General features: G+C 34.5%; 1 protein-coding gene across 1 annotated transcript in view; it reads right to left on the bottom strand.

Annotated features, from left to right (window-relative positions):
* LOC123677415 (myosin-VIIa-like) overlaps positions 1-23,178 on the bottom strand; it is a 29,445-nt gene extending 6,267 nt beyond the window's left edge. The window contains exons 1-10 of the mRNA XM_045613916.1: positions 23,067-23,178; positions 16,103-16,363; positions 14,144-14,328; positions 12,512-13,719; positions 11,282-11,514; positions 7,583-8,001; positions 6,257-6,653; positions 3,473-3,796; positions 2,827-3,059; positions 539-959 (exon numbers count right to left, since the gene is read on the bottom strand). Coding sequence (XP_045469872.1) covers positions 539-959; positions 2,827-3,059; positions 3,473-3,796; positions 6,257-6,653; positions 7,583-8,001; positions 11,282-11,514; positions 12,512-13,719; positions 14,144-14,328; positions 16,103-16,363; positions 23,067-23,087 — 3,702 coding nt within the window. The 5' untranslated portion in view covers positions 23,088-23,178. The remainder of the gene's footprint in view (positions 1-538; positions 960-2,826; positions 3,060-3,472; positions 3,797-6,256; positions 6,654-7,582; positions 8,002-11,281; positions 11,515-12,511; positions 13,720-14,143; positions 14,329-16,102; positions 16,364-23,066) is intronic.
* Positions 23,179-24,363: the final 1,185 nt, after the last annotated feature.

Genomic DNA, 24,363 nt, shown 5'->3' with positions numbered 1-24,363 from the left:
TGAGTCAACTAATCACAAAACTGTCAGAAAAGTTTTTGTAGTACGAAGTCTCATCTTTATAACGTCATCTAGTGGAAAAATCTAGTTGGAAAAATAATGGATTTCTTTTACTACACCTAATATTCAAATCAAATCTCTCTACCATATAAGAAATATGACCGCACATTAAATGTCAAACAAAAGAATTGATTTTCAATATTATTTTTCTTATAAGTATTTGAATGTATGACTTTCCATTCGGAATTTTATAGTGGCGTTAAAAAAGGCTAAGAAACCAAAAGTTTTTCGATTTCTTCTCGACTAAACTTATATTTGGTCAATTAGGCAGCTCAGATCACGTGACTAGGCAGATATTGCAAGATATACATTTCGTACACGCCTACATGTACCCCTTCCCTCAAAGAGATGCTGGAAAGGGAATTGTTCAAATTACCATATCGTACTATCTTTATTTAACTAATGGAATTTAATTTCTAATTGTGGCATTGGATATCAACAATCTACGTATCGTTAATAAAATACTGTAGATCGATCTTACCTTGTCACGTATTGAAATCAGTAGAGAGAACCCAAACGAATCTGTCAATCCTAACCTTTGGTTGATATCATCGCAAACTTCCTTTGCCGTACTGGCAGAATCAACATTAAGACTTTCAACGTGGTTGTCCATAAAAGTTACTTGAACCTCTATTGGTTTCTTATCTTTCGACGCCATGAGTTCTAACCAACTCGGTGGTTCTGTTCTAGGGCCATTCTGGACGGTTCGTTCCAGTTTTTCTTCGCAGAATTGATTGTAACCGGGAGGTCCGTCTTGTATAAATGCTCGTAGATAGTTCATAAATCTATCCGAGGGCGGAAAACAGCCTGTACAGAGCGCCAGTAAGATCCATCCACGTGCTCTGGAGACTTTGCTTGGATTGGAAGTGAGTTGTTTGCAGAGCTGACAGAAAATTTCATCCCTGAAAAATTAAGAATTTATATAGAATCAGTTTCTTAGTTTTAAGTAGGGAGAGAGCGATGTATTTGCCGCGACACCGTGCTACTTTTTGATGAAACAAATATACTAACTGACAAAAAAACACCCAAAAGGAGCTGTTCAAATTTTAAGTATTATTTGGTAAAACATTGATAGTATAGCAAGGAGTAAATGGTTCAAATTTGGAGAAAAAAACGAAGAGTTTACAATTCTTTTAAATAAATTCGATAATGTGTTTGTCCACCGCGATTATCTATACATATACTCCCCAACACGTCTCGGCATTGATTTCGAGGGATACTATCCCAAGCTACCTGTACTTCATGTCTCAGAGCCGCCAAAGTTCGTGGGGGCTGGGGTAAATTTCCAAGCCTTCTACCCATGATGTCCCAAACATTCCGAAAGATCGGGGGATCTGGGCGGCCATGGCTAAAGATTCACATGGGTCGCTTAGAAAACGTTTAAACTTACTCTGGCAACATGCGTTTGGGCATTATCTTGCTGAAATATTGGATTCTCAAGTCGGTTAAGGTAAGGGAGAACATATGGCTCTACTATTTCTTGAAGGTAATGCAGCGCCGTCATGTTACCTCGAATAAAGACTAAAGATGAACTACTTGCATGTGCAATAGCATTCCATACCGTAACGCCTACTGTCCGGTGTACATGACGCTCAACATCAAACTGAGGATTGAGGTTCACGTCTTTCTCCCCAACGTCGTTTAACCCTTCTTCTGCCATCATGTGCATCCAAGGAGAATCGAGGTTCATCAGAAAAACAACCTGATGCCATTCCATATTCCAATGTTGACGTTCTCTGCACCACTGTAATCGTTGCCGGCGATGCTCAACCGTTAGAGGTAACACAAGATGGGGTCGAAAATGCTGCAGTCCATAAGACCTTATCCGGCGGTAAACTGATCGGACAGTTACAGGATGGCCTTGTTCTCCTAACCACTCATCAAACAAAGATCGAGTTGTCTCTAGGCATTTTAACAACAACTCAACATCGACTTTGGATCTCCTCGAACAACTGGTTTGTTTTAAAATTCAGAAAACTTGCAGTAAACGAAAAATATATAAGTAACAAAAATTGTTTACATGAAAAAACCTTCTCATTTTTTTTTCTCTAAACTCCTTTGATACTATCTTTGTTTTACCAAAAAAAATTTAAATTTAAACAGCTACTTCTGGGTGTTTCAGTTTCTTTTTCAGTTAGTATATATTGAAGGTTTTTCCAATAAGAGGTTTAATTTTGATATTTAAGAAAAAAAGAATATATTTTATAAGAGGAATCAATGGACGTTTATTTTATTGTAAAGAGGAAGGTATTAGAGGAAGCCATTAACGATGAAAAATGAAATCAGTCAAATGCTGCCACGGCTATGGCTACAGTACCATATCTTATTCATGAAATTTTAATTTTCCATCACCAATTCGCCCAATTGCCATTTGCAATTTTAGATAAGTTATTTTTAGCACCCTTTATAATCTAAACGGTCGAATTTCGAGCGGTAATGCAATGAGATCAATTCATCATCATCACAAGTTCTACAACATATTTAAAATTCAAGAAGATTCACTGAAAGCCAATTTCCTATGGATGCGGTGCCTGGTACTTTGCAAAGGGAAAAGTAATGTAAGAAGTTGCACTAAAATATTGGTTGAGAAATCCTTCCACCAAGTTCAACTACTTTGCCACTTTTCAATTTAGAATGTTTTTCGTATATCGCATTTCATTTAAAAACTGCAAAGTGAAAAGTTGCAAAGAAGTTTGGTGCAACCGTAACCAAGTCAGTACTTTCCGGAATTTTTATTTTACTAAGCCATAATTTTACTCTCATACAAACCTCAATTCCTTTCGGAGAATGCCGTGTCCAATTATAAAATGTATTTTTTCCAAATTATTGGTTCTCTTGCTATTTATCCATTCCTTGTAATTTTCAGAAGCGAAAGTATCTTCCACTAGACCTTGCCTCAAATCCTCTAATAGTTTATGTTTTTTCTTCAATGTCATACTTATCAGTTTTTGTCTCTGCATTTTTGTCATGGTGGCCATTTTCTCCTCGTGTTTTAAAATTTGCTGAAATGGGGATTGGTCAACAAGATTTTAATGAAAACCGAAACGTGGATCAATTTTTGAACGCTCGTTCCTCGAACATAGTGCTACCTATATAATTTCGTAATGATGACGGTATTTTTCGAATTTTGAACCGGGAATGGTCTCCAACCATTAGGTTTGACTCTCTGACTTTGTAAATATGGTCATTTGAGTGTTTGTTCTTCTCGAGGCTTTTCTAATAATTTCAAAATCATGAATTCGGTTTGGATAACATTTTTGCATTTAGATATAAAATAACAACTTCCAACTAATTTTATTCACTTACTGACAATAATAGATTGAATTTGAGTAGATTCAAAAAAGCCAAATAGAATCCCAATGGAAAGGAAATTAGCAATCAACTTTTCAAAGATAAAAATGGGGTGTCTACTTACTTGATATTCTTTCCTGTTGATGAAGCTCCTCCCAAGGGTTTCCTTCAGGTTGCTCATGACTGGTTCTTTTATTCTCTGGGAATTCTCATACTTGGGCTCTGGAGCATCGCCCATGAACCTCAAAATCATTATGAAAATTGTTTGCGCAGCTAACACGTCATCAGGAGTTGGTAGTTCCAAAAGTGCTTCTTTCAATGGCTTCCTTGAGTAAATTGGACTCGTATTCTTCAAAAAATATGTTGCTGCGAATATATTGAAAGTGTATTGAGAAAGATCCTCCTTAGTCTTCTTCACTTTAACTTCATAATTTTTGTGTACATCTTCCTGTGAAAAAAATTTTTTTAGTTTTTCAAAGAAAACTTGTACATACAATATCCATCGAAAGGTTTCTCGGTCATGGATTGAAACTCGACTCAGGATTTCAAAAGCAAAGTTGTTCATAATTATCTGAAATGCTTTTTGCGAGTAGAAATGTATCCCTGTTTTTCTGAACATGCGACATACTTCAAAAACCTTCTCTGGATACGTTCAACTGGAGTGAGATGAGTTGCATTTATATTAGAAACAGTATCAAATTAGCATATTCCAACTTACTACTGACGAGGGAGAAGTAAACGCTCCTGAGAGCAGACAAATCATTGAATTCCTTAAAGTTTCTGAAGACTAATCCCAGTGGCCTACAAGAAGAGGCACAGATCTCTACAACGTGTGGAACAAAACTCAATTCACTATCGAATATGACTCTTAGATCATGAAGGCGATCTCCTTCAGCAATCAGGTGGTCACCAATAGGATAGTTAAAGGTGTGCTGCTGCTTTTTTCTCAAGTAAGTAAACTTGGAGTACTTTTTCCAATTCAAACGGTACCACTTTCCAAGCATCATCTGTGGACTCCAATCAGACTCGATTGAAGAAGGAAAAGATTACTCGACATATTTTCAAGTAAAGCTTCATTCGCATAGACCAAAGCCTTGCAACCAAGAGAACATAGAATCATTCATAAAGATGAGAAACAATAATGAACCTAGATTAGATCCTTGAATAACGCCAGTCTTGAGCTCATATTTGTAAGATTTCAAGCTGTTTCGTAATCACGAAATATATACGAGAATATATTGTTTGTTTTTTCATTATGAGGGACTTCTCACAAGTTTTTTCTTTATTTTTAAATTCAAGTTTTGAATATTCTGCCAACGAGTTGCGTACAGCTACCTTTTTTTGTTGGCGCATGTGCGTAGTGGTTAAGCAGAAGACAGGAAGACAATTCTTAAGAAACCGCCACGCAGTTAAATTCTATTTTTTTCTATTTTCGCTATTTTCCAAAAGTTTGGACGCATTTCAACTATTTAACTTGTGATCAAGCCGCTATAGTTCGTGAATACACACCAAAGGACATAGTGTTGTGTTCATCTCCAGAAAGAAGGGCCCTTCAAGCAGCAGCAGAACCATCCTTTTAAGGGTAAGTCGCAAATCGTTGGTTTTGTTTCAATATTTATTTAATTTATTGATTTGTGAGGGGTCCTATTCGCTATTATTGAATTTTCAACGGAAATCTCGAGGATTGAGGTCCAATCAGTCCACTTTAATTCTCTCCGGCCTTTAACAACTTAAAGTTCTTAAAGCATCTTATTTTGAGCTTTTTAACACAAGCTATTGTAAAATATATTATTCTTTCTCATCAGCCTCAGAAAAGAAGGAGCGACGTCAAACGATGTAAGTTTCTTCAAAAGCTATACGTGATGGATAGTACACGTAAAAAATCTGTATAGATGATATCTACCTGACCTCCATCATCGAGAGACTTAACAAGATTTTGTGATAATGTGGTCAAGTCAGTTTTTGTTGACCTACCACGTATGAAACAACGCTGCCTTGAGAACAAATGTGGCTTAACATGGAGGTAAATAATGGAATATAAATCTCTTCATACTCCTTGGCGAAATGTGGTAGCACATTTATAGGTAGGTAGTTTTCCACAAGAGATCAATCACCTTTTTCAAATATTGGAACAACCAGATCTCTTTTCTATCTATTGGGAAAGGTAGAAGTAGGAAGGCTCATGATTATAATAAGTTTGAGGGGCTTGCCAAGTGCTGAGCTGCACTCTCGAACGAGCAATGAGAGGATCTGATTATCAACAAATGTCAGCTTATCAATAAATTTATCCAATATCGCCCCGATCTCATCTTTGGTCAAGCTGAGCCAATCTATCGGGGTCACTATTATAAATTTCCAGCCAAGATCCAACATCAGAAAGGTGCAGGCCAAAGAAACGGACATTTTCACTGGGATCATCATAAAGACGTCCAGGTATTCTTGTAGAACATCGCCTCTATCTCACACGCAGAAATATCAGAATTTGTCTGGCTCTGATGTACTTCAGCAAGGTAACTGTCATACCCAGAAGAAATTTTCGACTTGACCAACGTTCTGAATCTCCTGAACTTATAACCTAAAGGTTATAAAAAATTTTGGACAATTGTAGTCTCTCACCAACAATATAGTTTCCCCAACAAATCGCATCTCCAAAAGAGTCGTAAATGTTTGAAACTTGAAGACTGTTAGTTATGTCGGGGGGAAGGGGGAATATACATAGAGTGCTCAAATAATGAAAGAAAATGACTCGCTGTAGATATCTGAAACACTGAAGATCACAATGATACCATTGTATCAAAATATATGCAATGGTTATACGATCTTCACGGAACATTTGTTATATGATTTAATGACTCAATATTTGAAAACTGAAAAAAAATATCTTCAATTCGAAAAAAAAAATACGAACCAGTATTTTTTGTGCTTCTTCATGGTCTTCCGATTCATTCGAACGTTTAAAGAAATCGAACTGCTTGTCAATGTATTCACTGATATTTTGTTCGACTGATGGTGTTTCTTTCAGTGCATATTCTCTGTTTAGTTCTTGTAGCGTTTCTTGCATCCTCTTTTCAGCTATCTGCTTGTAATTACTATTACCAGACTTTTTCAATGATATTTCATCAATTTTTCGTTGCTGAACAGCCTTGTAGATTTTTCCAAATTGGGAGTCATTTCTTGCTAAATAGCCCCTGCAGAATGATTGGAGACCAATGGTCTTCTTTCTCAACTTCATGTAGATGTAGTTCAGTTCTCTGACTTTTACACGAACTTGAAGTCTCTGATATCCATTCCGTATGATCAAATACCTGTAGATGCAATGATTTTTCAAGATAAGATGAGGTTGGACTAATTCAAATCGCGCGAAAATTATATACAGAGTAAGAACTATTGAGAGGGGCACTACAGGGATATCGGAATCCGCTAGAAATACAGGGTAGCTTAAATTACAAAAAAGTTGCGTTATTCAAGGATTAGTGTGTTGGTGTTAACAGATTCGAAATATCTCCAATTTTTCCTGAAATATCTCGAAAAAAATCAAGATTTTCTTTTTTTCTGTTCTCATTTGTTTCTTTTTTGTTTCTTCACGAAATTCGGTATGCAGCCATTATCCAAAATAGAGATTCTAATGGTGTCGTCAAATTTTTTTCTGTTTTTCATTGTTTAATTAAACAATGAAAAACAGAAAAAAATGACTATAGCGTCTCTTAAGAGACGCGATAGTCATTTTTTTCTTATGGGAGCCATATTGGTTCTTCTTATGAGGAGATAACGAAAAAAATTACGAATTCAACAATTTATAACACTTTACAAAAATATCGATTCTAGCTACGCAAATTCTAGGCTTTTATTTGAATACGTGTATCTTCAAAATAAAAAAAGATATCAAGGTGAAATACTGAGCTGAAAGATGGTGAAAAGGATGGTCCTTGTTATAAACTGAGCGTAAACTCTATAAATTTCCCGAACTGTTCCACAGGGTGTTAAGAAATTGGACTACAATTACATGTTTTTTTCACCCTGTATAAATAGCTAGCAACATTTTTGGAAATTATCTTCAATTTGGCATAGAAACAATTGAAATCGATGAAAAATTACGAAAGTTCTTCAACAACGAACTTCGACAAACTATTAGGTGGCCGAGTTTTTTTGCCGGTGAGTGTATTCATGAGCTGCCACTAATAACAATTTCAATAAGGACAACAATAGTAACATTATAACTAATTATTTTGATCACCTCTGTCTGTATCCCCTGGCTCTCCAATATTTCTGAAACACTATTGCAGCATTTCTATGTTTCAGGAACCATCTCCTCCATAACCATGCCCTTATTTCTTTCTGTAAAACAATTATATATTTCGAGAGAATATTTGCTCGACTATTCTCCAAAAACTCGTTATCTTGGTGCTTCAAAAATAATTTTGTATGTCCCATTTGATAATCTTCTCCTTTAGTGAAGACCATTGTGCAGATCTTTTGCGAAGAGTCCTTATTATTACCCTTATGCGAAGGAGGAATTGCTTTTCCCAAATATCGAAATCTGTCCACGAACTCGTCATAGTTGTAACGTATGGGATAACCAGCTTGTCTTATCTTGGCTGTTTCCATCATACCTGAATATCGTAGCTGGCGGCAACATAGAGCTCTGTCGAAAACCTGAAAAAAATAGCATTTGAAAAACAAAATTAATATAAGTTAAGAATCCTGCTTATAAGGAGTCCATCCAAGTAACTACCTATCAAAATTTTGGGGAAATGTCGGGCAGAAATGTTGGCCAAATGTCTAATGCTCCGGCAGCAGAGTAAGAGACAGACTATCTATAAAAAACTATTGAGAAAGGAAGGAAAATTAATATTGGACATGCCCTCAGGAGAGGTGTTAACCGTAGACACGTGTTTCGGGCTTTCGGCCCTCATCAGTATGGTGAAAAAGTGCTAGATGAGCAACACTTGAAGAAAACAACAAATAAACGTAGGGGTCTTCCTACGGAAACCACAAATGGACGGCTGGCTTCTGTTGTGGACTCCGTTTGTTTGTTGTTTTCTTCAAGTGTTGCTCATCTAGCATTTTGACCCTCGATAACCTTTTCACACAAACTATTGAGAATTTTAAATTTATTGGGAACCTATCTATATCTCTTTTTCTTCAGCCAAACGGTTGCAGCACCTTATCCTTTCATGGAATCTTCCATGACCAATTCTCACATTTGCTGCTGTATGTCCTCGATAACTTCTTTACTAATTCCATCTTTAAGGTCTTGAATCGATTGTGGATCACAGGCATAGACTTTATCTTTTACATGGCCCCAATTGTGATCACCTCTTCGTGAAATAACAAGGCCAGGAAACTCCTCTAGCAAAATTGCGATTAAATTGTTTCTTGTGTGGGACGTAGTGCCACTTGTTGAGAAAAACCTTAAGACTTAAGTCTTTATCCAGAATGTTTTTTCGGAACTTTGACACTGCGAGATCTGAGAAGATTTTGGAAATATACCTACTACAGCTCCTAACTGGATTTCTTATAGGGAATTGTCGCTCCAGGAAGCAACTTATAAGAATGGGCCTAGCAGAAAACAACGAATTCAGATTCTATGAGGAGGAGGAGGAGGAAACTATACGGGTCACCAGGTGACGGAATGCCTCGCCCGGACTCGCCATCATTACCCAACGCAAAATCTGCTTTGGACCAAAAAAATGTGAGGAAGTAGCGTCCTTGGAGCCATCCTAGATACTGAAGTTCATTAGAACTATGGAACTGAAAGGCGAGCTTGTAAGGCGGGGTTGTAAGAATCGGTGGAGTTTTGAGAAGCATGAGATATATTAGTGCAGGTGTTCCTCAGGGGTCTATTCTAGGTACGAAGCTATATCTAATTTTTAGTAATGACCTCCCTAAATTTGTGAAGAATAAATCATCTTCATGTACTATAGTATGTTACGCGGATGATACAAATATTCTTGTTTCTGGTACTGATATAAAACAAGTCACAATCTCTGTTGCAAATACTTGCAATGATATTTTTGAATGGTCAAAAAAGAATAATTTATTGATCAATTGTTCGAAAACTCATGCGGTACATTTCTCAATGAGGGTACCAAGGCTGATAGACAATGTAATTCAGATACCTCATGGCGAAATTAATTTCGTTGAACACACAAAGCTTCTGGGTGTTGTTATGGATTCTCGATGGACTGAGCACATAGATTTTTTGTGTGGTAAAATCCGTAGTAGTTGTTTTTCACTCAAGTTCATGAAAAAGTACTGTAGCAATACTACATTGAGGTCAATTTATTTTGCTAGCATTCACTGTCACTTGAGATATGGTGTATTAAATTGGGGTTGTGCCAATGATGTTGGGAGAGTATTCATACTGCAGAAGTACGCAATAAGAATAATTGCTGGGATGCCTTTTCGAGAATCATGTAGGGCATCCTTCAAGGAATTAAAAATACTCACTTTGATAGGAATCTACATTTTTGAAGTTTGTGAATATGTGTTCATAAATAGATATTTATTTATTAATGATATCAAACACTGTTATAATACCAGAGGATAATTTTTGTTAGCACCTAAAAATCACAGTAATGCGTATTATCAAAAAAATCTACAGTATATGGGTTGTAAAATTTTTAATAAGTTACCTGTAGAAGTACAAAATTCTCCAAATTTATTTATTTTCAAGAATAGGGTTAAGTCATTACTTTTAGATAAGAATTGCTATTATATTTCTGAGTTTTTTGAATGAATATCTTTATTTTGTCGTTTTCTTTGGTTATATATGCTCTGTATATCCAACATAAGAAATAAAGATTATTATTATTATAGATAACTCTGATGTGGGACATAATGGACTATTAGTTCGCAGAGCAAAGGGACCCCCTTAAATCTGAAGCTAACCTAAAATCTAAGTCTTTATGCAAATCACGATGTAATATCATTTAGAATAGAATGCCTAATTCCAAAGATAGACGAGGAATCGAACCTGGGTTTTCATCAACACTAAGGGCTACAGCAGCAATATTCTCATTTGTATCGAACATTGCACACGGTTTCGATTCTTCACATCACTAACATGACTCGACAGCTCAAATGTTGCCACCAGAGTCATTATACTGCTGGCCGAGAAGGTGCTTCAAGACACCCAAAAGTGCTTTAATTTTGTGAATTGTGAATGTAAAAGTTTCACCATTTTCGTAGTGAGTTTTAACAATTTCATTGTGTTTTTGAAGCATGTATCCTTCCAATTTTAGTAATAGGGTAGTTTTTATCTGGTCAAATGCCAACAGATAACAAACAAAACATAACAAAAGTGACAGCTGCCCAGATAGCGGGCTCCTCAATGAATGGTCAAATGAATATTGGGAGAACATTAGTTGAATATTAGATTAAAAAGCTGAATCAGTTGCTGTGAACAATCTACAATATAAGCGAATTCCGAAGTGCAAAAAAAATCGATAAGATGTGTGATGATGAAGCAATAACACTTCAACCGATTCTACTTTTTTCTAAGTGAATAATTATGATTTTTGATCGAATCTTATCAGAAATAAAAATAAGGTTTGGTGAAATCTTGGATATATCATATGAAGAGCTGCAGAACCATGGAGCAGATGCGGTAAGAAAATATAAGCAAGATTTAAACTCGTTCACATTCTGCCAGGAACTCAACGTTTTTAAAAAGCAAGCTTCATTTTTATTAGGGAATATGAGAAATGTTAACGCTTTTAATCTCTTGGAAACAATCTAAACACATGATTTGCAGGATGCGTTTTTCCAAGATTTTTATTGCTTCGAGAATTTACTCTACGTTTCCTACTATATTCGTATTAGCAATCTGTGAGTACAGTTTTAGCAAGCTTGAGTTGAGATAATCAAAAATTATCTTCAGTCATCGGCGATGAGGTAGAATCAAGATATAATTTCCATGAGTTTTACTTACTTTAGGTTGTTTTTTCTCATTTGGTTTGATGCATCTCACAAAGAAGGGATGACAAGAATTCAAAGTTTTCATAAGTAAATCCAGGGAACTCCTAAATTCCAAAGATAAGGTTTTTTTAGAGCTACCTCCTTTGGTTTCACCTTCAAACAATGTTTTCAAAACATCATTTGTGGAAGAGATGGCAAGTTGTTCCAAATCATTACTGAAAGTATCTCGATTTTTCTCCAAAAAACCTTGAAAATGAAAAAAAGGCTTAATGTGGTTCATTGACAAAAGCGTTGTAGATTATTTCAAATTACTTCATTTTATGAATCTGATTTTGAAAAAACCTTTTTCATTCATTATAATCATTTGATGCTCAAGAATGATCTTCGAAAAATCTTGTTTCGAGTGTAGGTACATGTATACCAATAACAAACTTAATAGCATGTCGCTTACCACGGTATAGAATCTAAATCAAAACGTACTCGTAGAGCTATTTGTCTGATGTCTTAACATACTAAGAAGAGCTCTGAGATTCACAATTAATTAAAACAAATTTCACATAACAATTATCATATTCCTGATGAAATATCTCAACGCTTTCGAAACTTATACAAAATACAAAAATAAACAGTTTTTATAAATATACATAAAATGTTAAGATTAGAGCCTGACATCATATTCCGATATCCGAATATAATTTTCGGAATCCGAAACCATTAAAATCTTAAAGATTCCGAGGAAAGCTATAGCTAAATATATGTGTGGATTTTATTTTTGGTTCTACCCATTCCCAAACTTTCAAACCTACTTGCGTAGGTTTATTAGTGGAAATAATAATATCAATAACGATAAATGATTATTCCACTTTGAAGTTGGTTGAAAACTTCTAGAGAAATAAAAACTATTCTATACATATTTCCATCCAGTCTTCCATCGATAAGATGATGGTTATTCTACTGAGCTATTCGTATTGTTTACTAAGATTTTTCATTGAAAATTTTATTCGATATTTTTTAGTCGACTTTTAGTAAGGAGAAAGTAGTTATATTGTAACGAGATTTCTCATTGGAAAAGTTCAGTCATATTCATGTTAATGTGAAGTTAAGAATTCAAAATATACAGTGTTTAAGTGCAGTTTTTTGGAAATATGGAAGTTATAGAAGAAACTTGCAAATTATAATTGAATAATAGAAATGATAGATTAGTCAGTCAAATGAAATAATTAAATTAAAATTGAATATTCACCTTCAACATTATAAATCACTACTCCAGCGAAATGTTGAATCCCAAAAGAAGGAGTGCTTTCAGATTTGGGTTTCATGTAATACTTCTTGGATTGATGATTAGAATGAAGTTTGTTCAGCATAGTTCTGTCAGTTCCTTTTGGAAATTTACTTTCTTCGTCAATTATTGACATAACACATAATGATTTCATTCCTATAAGATTCAAAACTTCCTGATTATCAATGAAAGCAATATTCTTCCAAGAAATTCCTTCACTGGTATAGTAATCCTGTTCGAGTTTGAAGATGTGGTGAACGAAGAATTGTTGAAGGTTTTCATTAGCATAGTTTATGCACAATTGCTCGAAACTGTTTCGAGTGAAATTTTCAAAACCAAAAATGTCCAGAACACCAATCGAATATTTTGAACTTCCTTTCGATTTGTTTATGGCAGTGTTGATTTTTCGTACAATTTTTATGAACAACTTGCCGTAGATTCCTTTTACGAAAGCATTTCTAGTTTCAGCAGCTTGTTCTTTCGACAAATTCGTTTTTATCGTATCACCCTGTGCAAAAATTGTTTTTCTGGTTAATGCATCGTTTAAAACATTTCTATTTGTACCTAGTAATTCTGCAACTTTTTCGGCTGGTCCAGTATCGCTAATTTCTGAAGAGTCAGAGTTGGAAGCAGACCCAGTTTTGAATCTTATGTTACCTAGATGTAAAATACTCGAAAGTATTTGGAATATACCAGAAATTTCAGCCTCTGAAAAATTGAGAACTTTCATAGCATTTACAATGCTAGTGAACTCTTCCTCCTCATCGACACCATCTAATTTGAGTGTTTTTCCTCCATTCAGGTAACTGTAAGAAGATGCATCTCCAAGACCAAGCTTCTTCTTTTCATCTTTACTAAGACCAGCGCAAAGGCAGTAGAATATGTGATAGTTTCTCTCTCCTTCATTGAGCGATACGATTCTACTCTTTTCTAGTAAATATTGTTTTATTTCTGCACATTCTATAACTCCACGTTGGTCGAAATTTATGTTCATATATTTACCAAAGCGTGATGAGTTATCGTTACGAACTGTTTTAGCGTTACCAAATGCTTCAAGAATAGGGTTTGCTTCCAGAATTTGCTGCTCTATCCAGCTGTGTTGTCCACTCGAGGAAGTTAGATACTGAAGAATTAATTTCGTACTTTCGGTTTTTCCAGCACCACTTTCACCGCTGAAAATTGAAACTAATAATTAATAATTCATTATAAACAAAATAATCGTAGTGGCAACCAAAAGAAGAATGAGAAAAATAGTAAAAGGAAGAAAATCAATTAAGATTATCTCACTTGGTTTCATTTTATTGTAATATATTTCAATTTCATATTAAAAACTTATTTTTTACTTTTAGTTCGGTTTACAATTGAAGCGTGCTTTCAATTCCTTCAACTATATAATTTATTATTCAAAAATTTATTTTTGCAGTTTTTTTTAGACAGAAGATTTTTTTTGAATGTTTCATTCCTTAATGTCCGCTTGATTATTCAATAAATTCCATTGAATCTTTATATTGTTTGTTGATATGAAAAATCAATAAATCAACGCTTAACAAATGTTTTTTCTATATACACTTATAGGGGGTTTAAAACTTTTCATACCTGATAACTATGCATTGATTAGTCTTGTCTCTCTTCATTGCACAATAGCTATTGTCCCCAACAGCAAAAATGTGGGGAGGAAGTTCGTTGAACTTTTTATCATTATATTGATTCATTATTGCATTGGTATAAATCGGAAGAATCTCATAAGGATTCACAGCAACCAACAATGATCCAGTGTATGTCTGAAAATCATTTATTCACAATAATTATCAATGTTTTTCTTATTCTTTTTATAAGATGATCATGAAGGATTGATGTATTATTGTATGATCTATCATTTCCAATGGTTAATCTTCGGAATTTCCTTAAGAAGCATCAATTCAACAGTATAATTTCGAGGATTAGCGTATAAAGACATACAAAAAAATTAAATGAAATTGTGTTTTTATGTTATGTTTTATCTTATCGCTCAATCTATTGTAGGAACACTTCAGTGACTATTGCTTTATTTTCCGAATTTTCGATACTAGTATTTGTGTTCATTTCATTATAGGTAATGACTTTGATTCTCAGGTGCAAGAAAACACAAGTTGTTATTTGGTAAAAGTCTCATAATTTTCTTATTTTTAACTCAATTTTTGAAATTTTTGCAGCAAACTGTGAACTTATCAATTTTAATTGTCTATTATAAAATGCTGGCTTATAAGTGTTTGTTATGGTTTAATTTCGTAGTCGAATTCATTGGAATTGCTAATTTTTATTTAGAACCATTTCTTTTCAACATTCTGTTTTTTGCTTCATGGCTTCAAATGCACTGGTTCATTTTGAAATGAAATTCTCTTCAAGATGCTATTTGTAACCTAATTGACAGTATGAACCGACTAATGCAGGCCGTAAGAAAACTTAGAGGAGTTTATACAAAATATAAAGCTGATTTAGATGTAAAAAATACGTTTTTCGGCAACCGTCCGGGAAGTGCTCACTTCCCGGACGCTTTTTCTCTGAGAAAGTAGCATTTCCCGGCCTAGTCCGGAAAGTACGTACTTCCCGGACTAGGCCGGAAAAGAATCACGTCGTTTCTGTCATTGTGAATATGAAAATCTTGGTAGGTATATTTTTAATAAATGCAGTTGATCATTACCATAGCAACCGAGAAAACGGATGACAGTTCATATGAAATTATTTGTCAACAATTTGCATGTTTTTTGATCGCAATCGCAATAAAATATGGAAAGCAGCAGCGATAGTGTTATTCTACACGGTTGCCGAAAAAATATTGTACGCAACACGCCCGAAAAAGGTTTTTTTGGACTCACAGACTTCCAGGACTCGCTTACGCTCGTCCTGGAATTTTGTCTATTCGTCCAAAAAAACCCTATTTTCCGGACTTGTTACGTAAATTACTATTCTTCAGGATTTTCAAGTTGCAGTTGAATTGGTATATTTGGAAGTTTGAATTTGAATTCAATAAGTTTGCATTTTGAAATATTTGCTTATCATTCTAACTGAACAATATATCATATTTTTACCTCCTTATTGCTAGACTCATAAACTGAGCTGGCAAACTGACATAATGACACAATGACGAGCAAAGCCATATCGTCAAAAAATAACATTTCTTAAAATTGGGTAAACTGTCGATTGGAGTTCATTTGTCCCTTAAAAATGAACAAGTGCACTCAAGGGCATGAACCAAAAAACAAAATGTTGGAAAAAAATAGTTCTTGATAAAAATTGACAATTTCGAAGAATTAGATCCCGAAATTATTTCCTAGGGTGTTTAACAACAAACTTTTGATAAATTCTGTATAATGACTAATGAGCCAATATTTTACAAAAGTTTGCTGAAAAAATATAAGCTAGAAACAAGAAAACACAACAAATCTTACCAAATATGAACTTGTTGCGTTTTTTGCACCTGTTTGTAGTAACTTTCGGTTGCCTTAAATTGTGAAAAAAGCAGAAAAGTGTTCTTTTAAAGATTCCAAGTATATAAATAATTTTCAGGGTACTTACATATATTTGTTGTTGTTTAAATCGTTTATGTAAATTAGAGAGAATTGAGAATTCTTGAAGATCTCCTAAGTTGATCATGTCTTCAACTCCCTTGATGCTAGAATTATGCATTTGCTTGAGTACATTACTAGTTGGAACTGACAGTACAAGCCCATCATCATCGGTTACTCGAGTATTCTTCACATCTGTTGCTATTATTTTACCTCCAATAGGTATTTCGAAATCGCCATTTTTGCCTGGATCCACCCAGACATAATCTCCCTGGAAAAACAACTCTGTATGAATCAATTTATAAGGTGTGTGAATAAGTCTTTCCCGTTTTTTTTCAAATTTTGAGCCTTTATCGTGAAAAAATGGTTACAAATGAATTATTGAAAGTATTGGCCATCGCTAGCTACAACTTTTCCCCATCTTTCTGGCAACATACGAATCCCGTTGCGAAAAAATTCGACCGGTTTGGCCTCTATCCAGTCATCCACCCATTTTTTGGCTTCCTCGTAGGAATGGAAGTGCTGGTCAGCCAGGCCATGCGTCATCGATCTGAAGAGATGGTAATCAGATGGAGCAATGTCTGGACTATACGGCGGGTGGGGTAGGACTTCCCATTTGAGCGTTTCAAAGTATGTTTTCACCGGCTGTGCAACATGTGGGCGAGCATTGTCATGTTGCAAAATAACTTTGTCGTGCCTGTCGGAGTATTGTGGCCGTTTTTCTCGCAGTGGGCGGCTCAAACGTATCAATTGTCGTCGATAGACCTCGCCTGTGATCCTTTCATTCGGTTTCAGAAGCTCATAGTAAACCACACCTAGCTAGTCCCACCATATACAGAGCATGAGCTTGGCGCCATGAATATTTGGCTTGGCCGTCGATGATGATGCATGGCCGGGTAGTCCCCATGATTTTCTTCGCTTCGGATTATCGTAACGGATCCACTTTTTATCGCCAGTCACGTTACGATGCAGAAAATGAAGTTATGCTTCATTCAAAGTATTAATAAAAGAAAGTGAGTTTGAGAAAGTTCTTGTCAGTACCAACTGGCCAAATAGGTCAAGCGTTCATAGGTTTTTTCAGCCTCGAGCTTCATTTCTGAAGCCGACTTGAACACCTCCATATCTAAATCAGTAACCTTCTCAAGTGAAAAAGTGAATGATATCAAAATAATTCATCAAAATATGCGATGCATTAGTAATAAAATACTTATGCTGGATGATATTTTCTCTGATGTTAACTGTGATTTTTTACTAATTAGTGAACATTGGCAAGAAAAAGTCAATATTAATATATTAAAACTAAGAAATTTCACTCTTTGCACAAGTTACTGTAGGGTAACTATGAAGCATGGTGGTGTTGCCATTTATAAAAGTGATAATTACATTCATGACATTTCTGTTGTAAATATCGAAAGTTTAAATGTTGAAGGCATTTTCGAATGTTGTTGCATTAGGATTCCGACTGAGGGTATGATAATTGCTGCTTGTTATAGACCTCCATCAGGAGATTTTGATTTGTTCTTGCAAGTTTTCAATGAATTTCTCAATTACTTATCCACTATGTCAGGTAGAATAATTATTGGAGGAGATTTTAATATAGACCTTTTGGTTCATAGCGACAGTTCAATGTTTTTCAGGGATTCTATTGCGTGTTTTAATTTTCAGTCGGTTATTTCATTGCCAACTAGAGTCACTTCAACATCGAGAACATGCATAGATAATTTTCTGATAAATTTTGACGATGGATTCAGTACTAGTGTGAAAGATTTTTTTGTTTCTGATCACTGTGCTATTTTGATAAATGTGAAATCGAGTATTTCAGAGAAAAAACATAAGCGTTCAATTTTTGCCAGAGTGCATAGTGCTGAAAATATTGAGACTTTTAAATCTTTTTTATATCAAGAAAGTTGGGATGAAGTTTTTGAACATAAAAGTCCCAATATGTCATTCAATTGTTTTTCTCAAATTATTCATTATTATTATGAGAAGTCGTTTCCCATGAATAAATTCAACTCTCATTCAACTCACAGTAAGGTCCTTTGTTCTGAATTGACAGAAATCAGAAACCTTGTTAGCCTTTTTGGTGAACTAGCCAAACAAGATGAACGTTTCAGGGAGGATTTCCGGTATTATAATAGTATGTACATGAAAAGCCTATCTGAAATTCAAGTAATGCATTTTGATGCTGAAATAGCACAATCAAGTAATAAAACTAAAACTACATGGCAGCTTATTAATAGAATAAAAAAAAAGAAACATACTAAAAATAACATTGTTATTGAGGAAAATGGAGTGAGAATTTCTGAGATTACTGCGGCAAACAATTTCAATGATCATTTTTTGAATTTTACCTCACTACCAGTTGGAGTGGATACTAAATACGCAGATAATAATGTCCAATTCAATGATAACACCATGTTTATGACTCCTGTCTGTGAGGGGGATATATTGAGTTTAATTGCTAGGCTAAAAAATACAAATTCTGCGGGATTTGATAATATTTCCAATAAAATAATTAAAATATGTAAGCTAGAACTTTGCAAGCCGTTAACTTATCTGCTCAATTTAACAATTGAAACGGGTATTTTTCCGGAAAAACTCAAACTAGCCATAGTAACACCTGTTTACAAAAGGGGTGACACTAATTCTTATGAAAGTTATCGTGCTGTCAGTATTTTATCTAGTATAGGCAAAATTTATGAGCTCAAGATGAATGAACTGTTGACTTCATTTTTTGATAAAAATTCTTTATTATCAACTGCCCAACATGGGTTTACGAATAACTGTAGTACGGAAACTGCACTCTATGAGTTTTATAATGAGATTGTGGCAGATCTAGATTTTGGTATGCAGGTTGTGGGTCTGTTTGTAGATTTTTCTAGAGCCTTCGATTTTGTTAACCACGAACTACTTCTGCATAAGCTGTACCGTTATGGTGTTCGAGGTCTTAGTCTGGACCTGTTCCGATCTTATCTGACAGGTAGGTCTCAGGTTGTAAAGATCGGTGGAGTTTTGAGTACCATGAGATATACTAATGCAGGTGTTCCCCAGGGGTCGATTCTAGGCCCAAAGCTGTATGTAATTTTTAGTAATGATCTCCCAAAATTTTTGAAGAAGAAATCACCTTCCTGTAATATAGTATGTTATGCGGATGACACAAATATTCTTGTTTCTGGTGCTGATATAGAACAAGTCAAAATCTCTGTTGCAAATACTTGCAATGATATTTTTGAATGGTCAAAAAAGAATAATTTATTGATCAATTGTTCGAAAACTCATGCGGTACATTTCTCATTGAGGGTACCAAGGGTGATAGACAATGTAATTCCGATAGCTGATGGCGAGATTCAGTTTGTTCAACACACAAAGCTTCTGGGTGTTGTTATGGATTCTCGATGTCGATGGACAGAGCACATAGATTTTTTGTGTGGTAAAATCCGTAGTAGTTGTTTTTCACTCAGGTTCATGAAAAAGTATTGTAGCAATACTACATTGAGATCAATTTATTTTGCTAGCATTCACTGTCACTTGAGATATGGTGTGTTGAATTGGGGTTGTGCCACTGATGTTGGGAGAGTATTCATACTGCAGAAGTATGCAATAAGAATAATTGCTGGGATTCCTTTTCGAGAATCATGTAGGTCATCCTTCAAAGATTTAAAAATACTCACTTTGGTAGGAATCTACATTTTTGAAGTTTGTAAATATGTGTTCATGAATAGATATTTATTTGTTAATGATATCAAACATTGTTATAATACCAGAGGAAAATTTTTGTTAGCACCAAAAAATCACAGTACTGCGTATTATCAAAAAAATCTGCAGTATATGGGTTGTAAAATTTTTAATAGGTTACCTGTAGATGTACAAAATTCTCCAAATTTATTTATTTTCAAGAAGAGGGTTAAGTCATTACTTTTAGATAAGAATTGCTATTATATTTCTGAGTTTTTTGAATGAATGTATTTATTTTGACGTTTTCTTTTGTTGTATGCTCTCGCTCTGTATATTGAACATAAGAAATAAATATTATTATTATTATTATTATTATTATTATTTATGTCGCTGAAGCAGCTGTTCGCAAGTGAAAAAACGCCGTTCGACGTCTCTCAGCTTCAGTTCGTACGGCACCCAATTTCCTTGCTTTTAGATCATTCCCATGGCTTTCAAACGCTTGGAAATGGTTGTTCGGTCAACTCCCAATGCTTCAGCAAGTTCTTCTTGCGTTTGACACGAATCTTCATCAAGCAAAGTCGCCAATTCTTGATCTTCAAAGATTTGCGGCCGCCCGGAACGCTCCTTGTCTTCCACGTCGAAATCACCACTTTTGAAGCGTCGAAACCATCCGCGAACACTTGAATCATCGACACAACCTTCTCCATAAGCTTCCTGAAGCAACCGATGCGCCTCGGCAGTAGATTTCTTCAAATTGAACCAATAAAGTGAAACTTCCCGCAAATGACGTCGACTCGGCTCAAATTTCGACATTTTCACGATTTCAAAAATTTATGATGTGAAAAAATTTCAACTAATGTGTTAGTGTGGAATTGTTGACAGATGAATAAGCTTTGATTATGACATATGTAACCATTAAATACTCGCACAGTATAGGTGGCGCCATCTATTACAAAAAACGGGAAAGACTTATTCACACACCTGATAATATTCGTGAAGCTCTAAGTTTTAAGCATATGAAACTTCGAACAAACTCGTTGCATACATTCTGAAAATTCAATAAAAAACAGGGTGTTCCATAGGAAAAATTGGTCATTTACATTTTTGTGCTATATCCTTTGTATTTCCAATTCAAGAATGTAGCTCTAATGTCGAAAAAAACATCGAAAATTTGAGTGGTGCTTAACCGTAATAGAGCTTCGCATCTATGGTTGAACACCCTGTATAAATACCATCGTAGGACGAGAACAACCAGTTCTTAACCAAAATACGAAACTGAGGATGATCACAATTGTAAGATCTCAATTAACATAAGGAAAGGCAGCATGGGGCTATGAAGCTAAAAGCTATATTATAAGGAAGATGCTAGTAAAGCTAGAAAAACCATCAATAATGGGAAACACACATTTCTTGAAGAGAAATGCCGAGAAGCTTTTTGAAAGAGCAAGTCTACATCTAAAAGTCCAGGTGCAAATACTAATAGACTAAAATCCTGTTGAAGTTGTGATAAGGATACCAATCTAACACGATAGAGCACTGGTGCTCAACATCGAAGGCACATAAATTGAGTAACACTCAATTGTAAACATAAAAAGAAGAGGACTCGATTATAAAAGGTAGGTAGGTATACAAGAACACCACACCACATAAATGGTGAAAAAATTAAAACAAAACAAAACCGAAAAAAAGTCTAAGGTTGATAGACAAATATAGATGCTCGGAACCTTAAAAAAACAGCAGGTTCTCCTAGTATGTAGGTACACAGTCGAATATGTATAATACAAATCTGGATGAATAATTTATATTCTTTGTTTCAATGACTAATTCTCGGTACTTTTTTATTTTCTTTTAATTATTTCACGTATCATCAAGTCAAAAAATCACAGATGGTACTCATGTAGGTATTTTTTTTTTATGATTATGTACATTGCCATTCGTAATGATTGTTATATTGTTAAAATAATGTAATTGAAGTTGTGTTTTCCTGTAATTGGGGGTCAACCCTGTTGGAAATAAAGGACTTATTATTATATATATTATTATTATAATTCGTTTCTATATAAAAATCTGGGATCTGGGATATCAATCATTATAAACCGAATTCGCATGAGATCAATTATATCTGTTGATATATATTCAAATCTGTGAATCATATTATTGTTATATTATAGTTAATATTCATCTTGAAAACTTTTGAGAATACAAAAATTTAGGAATAGGAAATTTTAATTTAGCAATAGATATCATTTTTATAAGAAGGGTTGCGGAAAAATTTAGGGGGCAATTCCTTGTCAAAAAATGGAGTGAGTTTTTCATATGAACTTTTTTTTGAGTTCCCCTCTGCTTAGTTACAGCCCCCTAAGATGGCGTCCGAAAAGTACTTTTTAATTTGTGAAAAGTTTCTTATAGTTTTTTTTTTGTTATATTTATTTTACATTTGAACCAGTTTTCAATGAAATATAGTTTAACATCGCCTATTGGATAAATTTGAGGTAAATAATTCCAGCCTCCACAACTCAGGCGTATTATTTGTTGATCATTTTTTTCTTCAAAAACCGTGAATTTTAGCAAAAGTGACCTTATTTGTTAAAAATGGATCAGTCTATCCAGTATTAATTATCTTATTGTGAAATATGCATACAGAAAAAGTTATTGGGAAACAAAATTGAGGGGTGGCTTTTTCTACCCCTTGGAATCATACACGAACACCACCAGAAACTATTCTGAATGCCTTCTTGCCCACATATAATGTCAATATAAGCTCAATTTCATTCTTGTGAATTTTTTGATTTCCAAAAAAAAAATTGAAAACTGCTTTTCGGTCGCCATTTTTAGGTGGCTGTAACTAAGCAGGGGGAGGGGCTAAAAAAAAAGTTTATATGAAAGATCCATCCTATTTTGTGACAAGGAATAATCCTATGAATTTTTTCGCAACTATTCATATACATCCTGTATAAAATTGGTTTCTATCAAGTAAACACCGAATCAATATTATATTTTTCATGGAAGATATTGAAGATACTAAAAACTGATTTCACTATTCTCTCATTTATCCTCATCATGAAAATTTCACATATAAAAAGGAGAAACATTCAAGAAATAACGAACTCTTCTAATGAAACTTAAAAATTTAAAGAAAATATGGATTATTGTACCTATTACCTATAATTGGTTATCGAACAATGTGAATGTAGTTTATGAAAATATGAATTTAAAAAGCATCAATGCGTAATCTTATCCAAGTATGTAATTATTTCCATATATTTTAAGAAAAAACATCAATATTATTCTTTACTTACGACAACGAATTTGACGGCCATTATGTATTTTTTGCTGCCTTTTTCGCTACAACATTTTCACATCTGATCAGAAAGTAACAAGTTTATCAGATAAAATCATCAAGCTAATCATTTAATCAGTAACAACATTAGGGTTTCCTCTTTTCGTACCGTGCAATTTTATCAGCCATTGATAAACCAACATTATTCGCATTTATCAAGATATCGATAAAATATTATTGTTTTCGAATGACAGCCTATGTTCTAGACTTTAGAGCTAGTAACAGACGGCTAGCAGATATATGAGGCCTTGTTACAATAGGCTAAAAATGCTATATTAAACGCAATATTTTCATAATTTATCTGCTGATTGTAAAAATTGAAAAATACTCTATCAAAGATGCGCTTCTTCGTAATTCGCTAGTAAAAAAAACAGACCTCCACCTCCATAGAACGTTACTTCTGGTCCTGTAAACTATTGACTCTCGAGAAGTTCTAATTTATTCATGTGCAATGCACACCGTATATTATTTATATCTCAACCCGAATATCCATAGAAAATGCTCGAGATGAAATCGTTGAAATAGCCAGATTCATACTAAAAACATGATATTATCCAAACAAATGGAAAACAATAAGAAAGAAAAGACAAAAAAGACCCAACGAACTATCGACCCATAAGTCTATTATCGGCAATTAGTAAAGTGATAGAGAAATTAATTCACATATTAACATATTAACAGATTAACAGTTTAACATATTTCGTAGAAGATAAGAAATACACTGCTCAACAATTGATAGGGATCACTTACTTGTTCTAAATTTATTTCTGAAATATTCGCTCCAAGATTATAAATTTAGTCAGATATCAGAGTATTTTGTGTTGATAATATGGTTCACTTGAGAAAAGAATGAAAAAATGGAAAGTTGGAGAGAAAAAAAGACTTTATTAGGAACACTCAAAATTCTGTGTTCGAATAACATAAAAATTTTATGATGAAACCACAAGAAGGCTGAAGTTTCGGTTAAGCTAGTATCTAGTTAGTCCCCCACGAGCTCGTCTCAAGCATTCTACCCTACGAGGCATACTTTCGATCAAACGATTTATAAAATTTTGGGGCAAATTCGTCCAAATATCCCATAAAGCGTTAGAAAGGTCCTCCAGGTTATTGATCGGTTGTTCTAAGGTTGACAATTGTCTAGACATCTCAGACCAGACATGTTCGATGCAATTCATGTCTGGAGAGCGAGCTGGCCAGTCCAGCATAGCATGAGTTTCTAGCGCTTCATTAACCAGACGACTACGGTGTGGACGGGC

The sequence above is a fragment of the Harmonia axyridis genome, chromosome 4 (genome assembly GCF_914767665.1).
Source record: "Harmonia axyridis chromosome 4, icHarAxyr1.1, whole genome shotgun sequence".
Lineage (NCBI taxonomy): Eukaryota > Metazoa > Arthropoda > Insecta > Coleoptera > Coccinellidae > Harmonia > Harmonia axyridis.
Note: the sequence above shows the minus strand (reverse complement) of the source record. Positions and strands in the feature narration are given on the sequence as shown.